General features: G+C 52.5%; 1 protein-coding gene across 1 annotated transcript in view; it reads right to left on the reverse strand.

Annotated features, from left to right (window-relative positions):
* Nucleotides 1–14,164, reverse strand: part of RNF213 (ring finger protein 213) — a 2,876,335-nt gene that overhangs the window by 810,739 nt on the left and 2,051,432 nt on the right. The window contains exons 37-38 of the mRNA XM_086931045.1: nt 13,387–13,541; nt 12,668–12,886 (exon numbers count right to left, since the gene is read on the reverse strand). Coding sequence (XP_086787171.1) covers nt 12,668–12,886; nt 13,387–13,541 — 374 coding nt within the window. The remainder of the gene's footprint in view (nt 1–12,667; nt 12,887–13,386; nt 13,542–14,164) is intronic.

Below are 14,164 nucleotides of genomic sequence, written 5' to 3' on the forward strand. Positions count from 1 at the left end.
TAAATGGTACCCTAGGTACCCAGGGCATGGTGACCTGAGAAGACCCCCTGAGGGCTGCAGCACTTGTTGTGCCACTCACAGGGGCCCTGTACCCTGGCACACACACACTGCCTTTGCAGGCTGAGTGCCTAAGTACAGAACTAAACCAAAGTCGACATGGCAGACATCCCTGTGTGCCATGCCCACAGAACTCACTGCCCTAGCATACCTCAGTCACCCCTCTAGTTGGGTGCCCTATGCCAGAGGTGTGGGCACATGTGCATGAGCCCTGTGCCCCTACAGGAGCCTGGGCAATTCCTGGGCACTGTAAGTGCAGTGATGCCATTAAGAGTATATGGTGCTGGGAGGTTGTCATTACGAACTCCACAGCACCATAATGGCTACACTGAGGACTGACAAGTTTGGTACCAAACTTCTCAGCACATTAAAACCTCACTGATGCCAGTGTGGGATTTAATGTAAAATGCACCAGAGGGCATCTTAGAGATGCCCTCTGAAATCCTAACCTACAATCCACATCTGGGCTGTGTGGCTGCAGAGGCTGCCACACAGCAGACATGTAGCTGGACCCCTGGGTGGAGAGCCCCCAGCTCTACTCGGCCTGCAACAATGCAAATCCTGGGTGAGGTGCTAGGTCTCCACCCCCAGGATGGGCAGGGGGAAGCTTCAAAGGCATGCCGCGCTGTGTGCTTCTCCAGACCATTTGCTGTACCCAGCAACTGGCCCCCACCAGTTCTAACCCCCACTCTGGCGGGAAGACTGGCGGGAAAAATTACGTCCGGAATGGGGGTGTACCAGCATGTGCCAACCCCAACCCTCAGGTGGGGGAGACTAGGTGAAGCACGACCCCGGGCTCCGGCCATCTTGTAGATGGGGAGTCCTGCCCAATCCCCAGCTAGGCTCCTGCCCCAATCCCACAGGAGAGGAGCAGGCTAGGGGGTGTACTCACCCCAGGACAGGGACTCATTGGTCCCTGTCCTTGCCCTACCTGTAACGCCCCTAAATTCAGTATTTAGGGGCTCCCTGAACCTTACTTCCTCAGATCCCGATACGTAAAGAAGAAAGAAGATCAAGAAGAAGAAGACCCGCCATGCAGCTGCTAACAACAGGACGACAACAACTGACTTGGCCCCAGCCCTACAGGCTTGTCGATCCTGGAACCTGCCCCTGCCTAATCCTGGCGACTCCTGCGTACAGCAACCTTGGGACACCAGGGGGACCTACCTACATTGACCCTCTTAAAGGCTGGGACTCTCATCAGCAGAGGCTCTGCTGCACCAACCCACCTGGTGCCAACCAGGAAGCTCCGGACCAGCCCACTCTGCACCCACCGATCCCGTGCCGGGCCCAACCGAACCAAGACCACAAGGACGTCCCCCAGGCAACTGGGACCCGAAGTCCAGTGCCCAAAGACCCTGCTTGACGAACCAGCAGACGCCTGCAGACTCAGAACCAGGGGCCACCCCAACTGCGAACAGCCGAGGGTAAGCTTTTCCAACACCCAAAGACACCCCTGCACTGAGCGCACTACAGCCCCATCTACCTCCCTTTGGGGTACCTACCTGTTGTCCAAGATCCCAACTTACCTCTCAAAGTGCTGGTCGCCCCTGGAGAGTCTCCGTCCGAGCCTGCAGCCTTTGTTCCTTTCTGACCTTTCCCATTGGATAACAGTGAGCGCCCGACGGCTCAAGAGCACCTCACACCCAGCCGCCCGAGTGCCGCTGGCTGTGCCACCTTTGTCCTACCCTACTTTCCCCCTTGCCCTGAGCAAGTGACCAGGAGCTCAGCTCCCACAGCCGTGTGGCCTGCTAGCTAGCAGCCACCAACCGAAGGCCCCCTTTCCCTCATTAGATATCATTGGGCCTACCTACCTCTGCACCCGGCCGGCCCTGCGCTGCTGGGGCGGAACTGACTGTACTTATTTGACACTGGTGGACCCCGGACTCCATACCCGGAAAGCCTTAACTTCACCAGCCAAGTACTCACCTGGAAACCAGTAACTCACTTACTCATTGGATAACATTGACCCATTTTGACTCGAAAATGTTTCAAGTGTGAAGTTTTGAAAACTGCAAATATTCATAAAAAATCAGCCTGAGTCCGAAATCCCAAGTTGTCACCTGCAAGCAGGCAAAAAGCCAGTACTGTACTTTGCAGCCCAGTACTGAACCGCAAAAGTAATCCTTACCGGGTTTACTAGTAATCTGTATTTTCTCCATAGGAACCCATTGTCTGCTTTTCTATTAAATTTCTTTTAAGTGCCTACTTTTGAAAACTTGAAATATTCTTTAAAGGGGCGTGGCTTACCTCGCAATGGAGTAGGACGCATCTCTGAGGAGCTACCCCTCTTTTAAGCCATTATCGGGGAGCCTGGGGGCCTCGAACAGCCCCTGAGGAGTGGACATTGTTAGCGCTGACCGGGGCAGTTGGCAGATGGGCTACGCTCTGCCCGGCTGCGGCTGGAGACGCGGGAGACGGAGGGGGCCTGCGGCTCGGCAGTACGGGTCGCCATCTTGCGAGCCCCGGACAGAGCCTCTCCTGAGCCCTGACGGTCCCCCGGGGTGCGAGAAACCGGCAGACTTGAGGCCGGGGCTGGAGGTGGCGCTGCTTCCCCCCCACTGTCCGGTGGTGACGGACGAGCCTGAGCGGGCGCAGCCCAGCGGATCATCTCACTGGAGCCCAAGATAGTGACGGCCGGGACGGGTGGCAGCTGGGAGGCCTGCTGGAGACTGCCCTGAGGTATCTGGCGGCAGTGGCTGTTATCGGGGCGGTAGAGGTCTGCTGGGTTCTGAGAAGCCGCGAACGAGGAGCACGCTGCCTACCAGCGACCCGCGGCGGGACGGAAGACTCACGGACTGGGGCCTAGCGGGATTAGCCGCCATTTTAGGTGAGCGTTGGCGGGGCCTGGACTGCAGCCCAATGGCCACATGGACCCCCTGCTGCCTGGCGTCTGAACTCGGAGGCGGTGGGACATCGGCCAACGCATCCGCGCCGAGGAGCCTGGTGGCAGCTGCGGGGAACGGACTGGTGACCCCTTGTGTGGCAGCATTGGCGGAATCGGCACTGGGGCCGATACCGGAGAAGCCGCGAACGAGGAGCACGCTGCCTACCAGCGACCCGCGGCGGGACGGAAGACTCACGGACTGGGGCCTAGCGGGATTAGCCGCCATTTTAGGTGAGCGTTGGCGGGGCCTGGACTGCAGCCCAATGGCCACATGGACCCCCTGCAGCCTGGCGTCTGAACTCGGAGGCGGTGGGACATCGGCCAACGCATCCGCGCCGAGGAGCCTGGTGGCAGCTGCGGGGAACGGACTGGTGACCCCTTGTGTGGCAGCATTGGCGGAATCGGCACTGGGGCCGATACCGGAGGGAAACGCTTGGCCAGCCTAGGGGCCCTGCGCTGTGAGACACCCTCGAGGGCCCCCAGCAGTGAGTGCCCCGGCGACGCTGAGCACGGATACACCCCTCCGGATCCACTTAGTCTTGCAGCAGGTACGGGACGACTGGGGAGAGCGGGTGAGAGTCGTGACGCAGGGAGGGCGACTCGTACACAGCCCGGCCTTGGGGACACCAGACTGCGCATTGCTGAACTTCGGGGGCCTGCGGTCCCCATAGCGCTGGGTGTAGAAGGGCATAACAGGCGCCTGCAGCGGAGTGGCATGCGGACGGCAGAGGGGCTGGTGCTTGTCCCTGGGTGGACGCCCCACCATTTTGTGCTCTATCCTGAGAGTCTTACCGCGCTGGCTGGAGGCACACTTGACATTCACACTATTGTAGCCAGGAGGCGCGGCGGAGAGGCTTAGTGCACTGCGAAGGCCCTGTCACCCTGAGGCACTGCCGAGGAGCGGACTGGAGGCATCAGAGAACTGGCGCCTGCCGCCGGACAGTCTTGCGCTATGCCCTAGGCTGGCATTGAAGATACAAGGTGCGCGACACAGGGAGTTGACGGATCGACGGGCTGGTGCTGTGCAGTGAGGGCCTCTGACGCCCGGCCAACCACCCCACAGTCTACTAGCATGGGGAAATTCCTGGCTTCCTGAGCCGGGGTGTGGTGCTACAGCTGCGGCGGAGGAGGCTGCAGCCGTCGAGGTAGTGCTCATCTTGTCCCCCTGCACTGGGCGGTCTGGTGGAACTACCCCCTGAGTGTTCCTGCCCCTAGACGACCTGTGCCCGGCCTCATGTCCCCACCCTCCTGTGTGTTGCGGCCTGGGGGACCTGTGGCGGCCCCCTGTGGAATGTAACTGGGCAGGCTACCATAGGGGAGTGGCGAGAGAACTAGGTAGTGGCACCCCCGGCCGCCGCGCTCCCCCGCTGTCTACACAACTTAATTTGATCAACGTCTGGTGAGGTCTGGAGGCTCTGACAGGCTGGGTGGGCTGCAGGACGTTGTCCAACAGGCAATGACGTGCTCCAAAGGGGGCAAGACTGATGCAGCGGCAGCCCACAGGGGCAACTCTGTAGTGGCAATATGGGGGAAGATTGGGGCATCAGCACCCCCTGAAGGAATGCCACCAGCTGCTGGAGACTCGCTGGCGGTTACACAGGCGTTCATGACATCCTTTATGTCGGAGCTCAAGATAGAGATCGGCTCCCTGCGCTCCGAGGTCCACACATGCGTGCGTGAGCTGCGGAAGGAGGTTACAGACCTGGGGGACCGGGTGGACGGCCTGGAGAAAACAGTGGACGCCCGCACAGAAGACCAAGAACACCTGTGGCAACGCCTAGCGGCGCTGGAGGCGCAAAACATAGAACTACAGGTCAAGCAGGAACACTTGGAGAACAGGAGCCGCCGGAATAACCTTGGCATCCGTGGGGTCTCTCTCGAGGAAGAGGAGGAGGACATCCTGATGTACGTGGCGCAACTCCTCCATGAGGTCTGGGGGTGATGAGGAGGCCTCCCCGCCAGTTCTAGATCGCGCCCACTGGGTCTCCGGGACCGCGGGCGGCCGGGGCTCATTCCGGACATCCTGGCGAGGGTCCACTTTTTGACGGTGAAGGAGGCCATACTACGGGCGGCTCGGAGCAAACCGGACCTTAGATACAAAGGGCATGAGATTCAGATCTACAAAGACTTGGCGCCTAACACCCTGCAGCGCCGGCGAGCCTTCAAGCCGGTGACGGAAAAGTTGTGAGACCTGGGCATCAACTATCAATGGGGCCATCCCTTCGCTCTGATCTTCCAGTGGGAATCCAAGCGAAAAGTGATCCGAAAGTACACAGAGGCGGCGCAGCTCCTTCACCTACTGACGCCGCCACCGGCGAGCCCAACCCGCCCACGGAGGCAAGAGCGAGTCCCAGCCAAACCGACTTGGACTACGATCCAACGTCATCGACGTTCACCTCGCATGGACGAACAGTCTACAGCCCCGGCGAAGCAGGACATCATCGCCCAAATTCGGTCCCTTGAGGGAGACCGTGACGAAGCAGCCTCCCGCCCGTCCACCCCGTGAGCGTGTGGCCAGACGTCCTTCACGCGTTCGGACATACACTTCCATGGATCAAGGAACTGCCACTCAATGTGCCACCCGAATCTGCACCCAGGCTCCTCTCTTTTAGGATGGGGGGTTCCGGAGCTCCTCCTCAGGACGAGTTTGAACCAGACTCTACTCCCATCCCCACTGATTCCTGAGGGAGTGACATACCTGGGCACTTCCGAACCCTAGGGTGTAGGATGTTTGGCAACAGGAACAGATGGACTTCGCCCGGCTGGCCACTGTTGGGTTATTGTCCCTCTGCTCAGTACCGCTCTACTTTCTTCTGCTCGCTGTCCTTCTTTCTCTCCCTCTCTATTCCTGTCCGCGCTGGGTGGTGGCCCTGCGGTTGCTGCGCTTGCTGTGGAATGAGATGGCTGACGTTCCCTGTGGTTATGTGCTTCTGCGTAACTGGGGCGGGGGGGGGGGTTTCGCAGGCGGCCCCTAATAGGATCCAACTATGACAACTCCTCTACCCAGCTCCCTAAAGGTCTTAACGCTTAACGTCAAAGGCCTGAACTCCCCTAAAGAGAGGCGGCAAACATGGCGCTACCTCCTGCAGCAGAATCCCGACATATTTTTACAGGAAACCCATCTACTACAGGCAGGCATAGGGCACATCCTAAATACCCCCTCCAATTCTGGGCTGCAGCAGACACCAAGACAGCAGGAGTAGCGATACTGTGCAGGACTGGTATCAGGCGAGGGGAGGCTAAACCCTTCCGGAGCGGGGATGGACGCTTTCTCAGGGTGAGTGTAGGCATTGGACGGCGCATCTTTACCCTCTGCAATGTGTACGCCCCCAACCAGCTGCAAGATAGTTACCTGCGAACGCTTCTGAAAACACATATCCCACACGGCGACCCTGCGCTGATCGGGGGGGGGGGGACTTCAACTTGGTCTGGGATCCAGACGTGGATCGTAGCGACACCTCGATCTGCTGAACCGGGGCCATGTCCTCCGCACTGCGCACTCAAATGACGGACCTGGGGCTTTTCGATGTATGGCGCTATTATTCCCCAGGGCTGAGAGACTACTCGCTCTACTCCCCATGCCCACCGCTCCTACTCCAGTATAGACTATTTATTCATCTCCCATACTCTGCTGCATGATGTGTTGGGAGTTTTCATGTCAGACATCTCGCTATCGGACCATGCGCATGTTGAGCTGCTCTTGCAGGACCCAACCGCTTGCCCCGCTCGAGAGGTGAGATGGCGCCTGCCACCGAGCATTCTCCGAGATACGGCAGATGTGGAGAGTATTAAAACGGCCATTGACTCCTATTTCGCTACTAACGACCTGCCAGAGACACCTTTCCCCGTGGTATGGGATGCCTTTAAGGCGACAATCCGGGGCCATATCACCACCCTCTCGATTGCGCAGGTGTTAGAAGTAAGACTGACCAAAGATAAAGGTAGAAGACGTCGAGCCCAGAGTGGCACCTCGCTGGCATCCAGTCGGCGGCTTGCCAACCTTAGAGCACACCAACAAGGCGGACAGCTCCTTACTGGCCTTAAAGCAGAAATATTTCGAGGGTGGGCACAAGCTGGGCAGACTATTGGCGGGGCACCTGAGGGCGCGTGACGCCAGGGCTCATATAGCCAATGTCCTGCTTCCTGATGGGACGAGAGTTACCTCGGAGTCGGACAAACGAGAGGCGTTCCGAGCTTACTATTCCGCACTATACCGGGAGGAGGCGGGGTCTCCGGAGACGGTGGCAGAATGACTACACGGGGATGCAAAGACCCTGGAAGGCCCCATCACCCGGGAAGAGGTAGCTGCCGCCATGAATGATCTCCCTCTCGGGAAGACTCCAGGACCTGATGGCCTACCTCTGTCCTTTTACCGCATGTTCCAGTCACAGCTCTGGCCCCATCTTTTACAACTGTTCAGCTCGTTCACTGACACCGAGGAACCGTCCCGGGATATGGGAATGGCGGAAATAGCAATGATCCTGAAACCAGGAAAAGACCCTGCACAGTGTGCATCGTATCGCCCCATTGCCCTACTCAACACTGATTTTAAAATTTACACCAAACTCTTGGGAAAGCGGTTAGACCCCCACATGCCGGGTATTATCGACCCGGACCAGGTCGGCTTAATTCGTAATCGGCAGGGGGCAGACAACGTGCGTAAAATAGCCCACCTGGCAGGAAAAGCACACCACTGGGACACCCCGGCTTGCCTTCTCTCGCTAGACGCGGAGAAGGCGTTTGACCGGGTGGACTGGACTTTCCTACGGGCGGTCCTATACAAGATTGGGTTGGGTCAGGGCATGGTCACTCGGATCAAGGAACCATACCTTGCCCCACAGGCTAGGATCTGGATCAACTCGCAGCTTTCGGAGCCGTTTACCATCCATAGGGGCACCAGGCAGGGGTGTCCCCTCTCGCCCTTGCTGTTTGCCTTGGTGGTGGAGCCATTGGCGGAGATGATCCATCGGGCACCAGACATACACGGCATCCACATGGGTGGTTGCGAGAATAAGGTCGCATTGTTTGCAGACGATCTTCTCCATACCCTAACACGCCCCAAGGATTCCTTACCGGCGCTCCACACAACGCTTAACCTCTTTGAACGGGCCTCTGGCCTTAAGATTAATCATAGCAAGTCATGGGCCCTCAACCTTACCATTCCGAAAGACAAGATCCCTCACCTCAAGAAGCTAGTGCCATACCAGTGGGCCACTCAAGGCATCCGTTATCTTGGACTCCAGGTGACCCCCCCTCCTTAGACACATGGACGCAAGTTAACTGGCGTTAATGTCGTCGGTCGGTCCATGAAGACTTACAGAGGTGGAGGCCCCTCGTGCTGTCATGGCTGGGCAGACTAAATGCAGTCAAAATGTCGATCCTCCCTAAAATCCTACACTTATTCCAATGTCTCCCCACGCCCATCCCGCTACATCGTATACGAGACCTCCAGCGCACCCTCACAAACTTTATCTGGGGTGGGAAACGGCCCGCTTCTCGCAGAAGCTTCTAATGTCACCGAAGGATAGGGGGACTGGCATGCCCTGACCTGGTGGATTACTACTGGGCCTCGCACCTCCGATTTGTGGCGGAGTGGGGAGTGAGGGAGAGTGATAAGGGTTGGCTGCACATGGACCGGGTGGTGACAGGGCGGACCATCAAGGACCTAGCTTGGCACCATCAGGCTGCACGCTTTAAGAGCGCCTATATAGCGGTGCCCACAAAAACGGTGCTAGACATATGGGGCAAAGTGGCTGTGCGCAGAGGCCTCACAACGTTTCCCTCGCCACACACCCCGATAGAGGGGAATCCGTCCTTCCCACTAGCGCACCGCTTGCGAACCTTCGCCAAGTGGACACAGGGGGACTGTAGAGAGCTCACTGATCTGTTCGAAGAGGTAAGTTTAAATCTTTCGCTCACTGTAGAGAAGCATTCCGTGTCCCGATGGCTGCGCAGCTACAATATGCCCAGCTGCGTCATTGGGCGACTGAGGAGGGTATGTATCAGGCGTCCACACGCGCCTTCAGCCCCTTTGAATGATTGGTCCGGGATCCGGTTGAATCTAAGGGGCTAATCTCCCAGATCTATCAGATTCTGCAACATCCTCACACGCCGTCCTCCCACCCATAAGGGGACAAATGGCAAGCATTGTCAGACGCGGACATTACCCCCGCATAATGGCGTCGGCTCTGGCAGGATATACCCAAACTTTATCGTAGCATCCTGCAGCGGGAAAATGCCTACAAGCTTATGACCCAATGGTATTACACACCCCAGCGACTCCACAAGAGGTTTCATATTTGGTGGGCATGTCCGACGCTGACTTTATTCTGGAAGGAGGTCCATAGCCACATCAGGGGGGTGCTGGGGTTCCCTCTGTCTGAGGCCATGAGCACAATCCTGCTTGGTGTTAAACCTGCTGGCCTAACGGCCCTAACCAGGAGCGATTGGACGTTGGCGCTTCAAATGCTGGGGGCGGCCAAACAACTAATAGCTCTGCACTGGAAAAAAAACGAGGCTCCTCCAATCGCAGCCTGGTTTGTGCACCTATGGCATGTTGCCGCAATGGAACTTTTCATGGCGTGGCTGCAGGCATGCGACACCCGCTTCAAAACGGTTTGGCAGCCTTTAGTCAAATATCTCTGCGCTGACGAACATGCGCGCCACGTGCCCACCAAGCTTAGGACGCTGCGCCTCTTTGACGATGTTCTCATGCCCCCTGAACCAAGCAGATTGCTCCCGTAGCTGCCCCCCTGAAATGCGCCCCACTACTGCCGACATTGGACCGGGCTGCCACCCCCCCCCCCTCTCTCCACCTCCCATATACCGCTCTCTCCCATGTATCTCTGTCTCTCCTCTTCTTCTCTTGGTTCCTCCTGTTTATCTATCCTCTCTATCTCTTCCTCAATCACTCTTTGGATTGCGGGCCCCGTTGGGCTGACTGTTAGATCTGGGCCAGTTGCCCGTTTGTAATGAATGTGGGCCTTCTGGGCCTGGCCACACCACAGGATCAGTTGCTATCATATTCTGCAACATGGAACGTAGCCGTTCCCTTTGGAGTTGTAGGCGTATCGCTGTGTAAAATCTAACCTCTTATTCTAATCCTAGCGATTTGGCGCAATGTCTAACACGCGGCCGGCCCTTGACAGGGTTGTAGGCTTATTGCTGTGTACCTATTGTCCCTGTGGCGTGTGCCTTTGCCCTTTCTATTTTTTTATTGATGGAAAATAAAAAAGATTTGAAACAAAACAAAACAAAAGAAAATCATACGAAATACTGAAACGCAATTACCTACCTGTTTTAAGTTCAGACCCCAGTGCTGGCCCTAGAAGCCCAGTACTGGATTACAAAAGCAACGCAATCATACTTTACCTGCAACTTGAATTTTCTCCCATTGAATAACATTGCCAGATTGTCATTGAAAAGTTTCTAAGTGTGAACTTTTAAAACAGCTTTATATTCATGAAAATTCACCACAGTAACTAAAACGATTTTTGCTAATATGGTTTCAGCTTAGACCCCAGGAATGAATCTAGGATCTAGTCCTGGAACTACTAAAGTAATCTGTACTGTAATCAACTGTACTTTTAAGGAAACAATCCAGTGAGCTCAATGCTAAAGTGTGTCTAGACTTGAGTTGCCTTCAGCAACTCCTGTATCTATTGTGCTCACCAACTTTATTGCTTCCTTGCAAAGTAATTACATGAGAGTTCTCATATCTAGTAAAGTATATTTTTATGCCCGTTGGGTCTAAAAATAAAACAACTATATCTTTGGATATAAAAACCATTGGCCTGGAGTTCAGTCTTTGAGTGTGTGAAATCCTTTGCTGACTAGTACAACACATGCTTTGCACTGCCCTCTGATACTGCCTTACTGCTCGACCAAGCTACCACTTTTGAGAATAAGGTCAGCCCTGACTTTAACCTCTGTTATACCTTTGGGGTTTGTGGACTCTATACACACTGTACTTCCTTATTGTCCAGTATAGATAGAGCCACTTTCTCACAATACCTGACCCAAGACGGACTGAAGGAGACTCGAACTGGAGCGCAAAATACTACATCTGAACCAGTCTCTGAAAAAAAACAATCTGAAAATGGCATTGATGACCATGCGCAGTTTTCCCAAGAGGAGTCACACAGCCTAATGACTCTGAAAAAACTTCTTGGAACAAAAACAACTTTTAATCAACCGAGCCCAACAGTAGATGGCAGACTTATGCAAAGTCTGTGTACAACACACATGCCTCGATTACTTATTAATTAACAAAACATATAGAACTATAAAAACAAAATGTAAAAGTAAAAAAATGTAAAACACTCTGTATATGTGAAGGACTTTGAAATTGGAGGGTAAAAATTAAGTTAATTCCCCAGACCGGTCCGCAGTAGCAATGCAAGTGCATCAAACAGAATGTAGTTTGGATGATAAGTGGCATACATTGAATTTAGAAAAGCTACAACCTTCCCATTAAAACCCTGATGTTTGTTTATATTTGTTTGTGAATTCAATAAAAGATTTTGGGCCAGATGTAGGTAGGCAAATACTGGTTGGTAACGGACGAAATTCTGTAATTTCGGCCGTTACCTACCGGTATTTGGAAAATGAGAAGTAGGTTGGCATTTTACTGATTCGGTAATTTACCAAATCGGTATTTTAAGGAATCGGTAAATTACCGATTCCTTAAAATAGCGAATCGGTAAATTACCGATTTTGCTATGTCGGGAGCACTCAAATTAGTGCTTTTCCTCTTTTAGGATTCGTTATTACCACCAATTACAAGTTGGTGGTAAATAATGAAAACCTTGGAAAAAGCATTTTTTTTGCTTTTCCAACAGTGCCATGTTGCAGACATACATGCCCTCAGGGCATGTATGAATGCAACATGTGCACCCATACACAATTGAGGGGTGCAACAGGGTGTCAAAGTGACACCCTGCCACCCTTCAATGTTTCCCCCTTTTTACCGAAACGGTAAATACCGATTCGGTAATTGGCATTCATTCCTATGGGCCTCCAGGCCCATTGGAATGAATGGCAATTACTTATTCGGTATTTATCAATTCAGTAATTACCGAAACTTACCGATTCGGTAATTTTTTCAGGAAAAATACCTACATCCCATTTGCCTGTTCTTAAATACCGAATCGGTATGATTCGGTATTTAAGAATCGGTAATCTGGGATTACCTACATCAGGCCCTTAATCATTTATGTATTTGCTTGATAAATGTATATTTTGAGTATTGTTTTGTGGGCCAAATCATCGAAAATGCTTAAGCAGGGGTTTCCGGCTTCACCTATTGACTTAGAGGGGGTCCTCGGATTCCTATAATAATTCAGTGGGGGTCCCTGGGTTTCTGTAATAATTAAGTGGGGGTCCACAGAAGTCAAAAGGTTAAGAACCACTGTACAATATCATATGAAACACTGTGATGTGTGAGAACATTTGTCTAGCAAGATATAAATATATTTGGAAAATCAGTGAAAGCCAAATAATGAGAATATTAATGCCACGGTTTCTGGTCTTATTACAGTTCTGCTTGATGGCTTTTTATCTGTTACAGCCAACGTGCTCACTACAATATCTCATATGTTTAGTTATGATGTGAAAGCCAGCAGTGGCAGCTTTCAATCTGGTAACTTTAACAGAGGTTTAGCTGTAAAGTAGCTAAACCCAGCTGTGTTGCACACAGAAGTTGTCATACTGAAAATGCCTTACCATCCGATGACTTGATCCTGCTTCCACTTCCTCAATTCTCATAGTTAGAGACTCAACAACACGCGGATTCACTGCTAGGATGCGGGAGAAGTTATGCAGTCTGTGCATAAACTGGTGGTAGGCAATGTGGACCCATGGTAGGCAATTCACCAAATTCTCCTTTACTGCACATGATCTTTTAATTTCATCAATGCCGGATAACAAGGCCATCTGCAGATACTGAAGGGTTCAGAGAATGTAAACAGTAAGTGAGTTAGGACATAGTTACTGATCTGTGTAATTGTTTGCATAAAAGCCTCTTGAAACATGTACCAAAATGCATCAAAAACCTAAACCCACTTAACACTCCCCACAAATTGTTTGTGGCCATGTTTTATAATGTCTCTTAATTAACTAACACCCTAACATTAATCGATTGTTATAAGGCAATACATGTATGCCATTTTGGTAACTCATCAGATGGCTATTCAAAAATGCAACCCCCATACAGACACTGTAATACTTACACTGCTTCTAGCAATTATAGCAGCTTCAATCCTCTCCTACATTATAGATTAATCTCACCCACATTTACTTTGTCATGTGCAAACAGACAGTGTGGCTTGTCTGACCCACTTGCACAGCCTAAAGCCAGAACTGCCTAAGCATAGCTTTACTTCTCGCACTTGGAACAGGTGCTCCATGCTTGGATGAACATTTAAATACGTTTACATAACTACCTGTAACTCATCGAGAGTAGAAATACTCATGCTCAGCAAGAGAAAATCTCGAACATAGCGCAGGAACAGCTCTTCATGGTCACTTTCGTTCAGTCTCGAAATAAATTGCCCCAACGGAGTTTGGATGAAGATATCCACAAACTTCTCTGTGCCTGCTAGAGGTAGAAGGATGGGTTCTGAATGAATAATTTTCTTCACAATCTGACAGTCAACCATGTTTTGTCTGTCCAAATATGGGCTCCCCAGCCCCCCACACACAAACGCATAGAAATACCTTCTTAGTCAACAGACTAGGCTTTAAGAGGGTGTTCTGCTCCCATTCAACTCCTCCCAGAACTCATTGGGTATACAACCATCAAAACCATGCAGATATTACTTTAATGCAATGCTGAAAAATATGCAAGCACTATTGTAAAATAGGGTGAGCGCTACAGAATCCATCTAGTGCGTAAAAGATCGTAGAGTTTGTACACAGGAATCATGCTGGCGTAATTTAATGCCCATTGTAATCTCATTTAGCACATTTGATTGGCAGTTTGCTTATGTTCTTGTCATGTACGCATTTTGTGTGTATGTTGGATATTTGCATTGCAGCTGCACTTATTACACCTAGTTCTGGCGTATTAGGGAAGCCTGGACTGCTGCGGATTGTTTCATGCCTGTTTTGTGTGAAGCAGACCTTGCCTACTGCTGACCATACAACAACATGTTCCATGATGGAAGGTTGCATACCAAAAAACTACATCTGGGGGTTGCATTGCTGCTACCTGTACTATAA

This window comes from Lissotriton vulgaris, chromosome 7 (genome assembly GCF_964263255.1).
Source record: "Lissotriton vulgaris chromosome 7, aLisVul1.2, whole genome shotgun sequence".
NCBI classification, from domain to species: Eukaryota; Metazoa; Chordata; class Amphibia; order Caudata; family Salamandridae; genus Lissotriton; species Lissotriton vulgaris.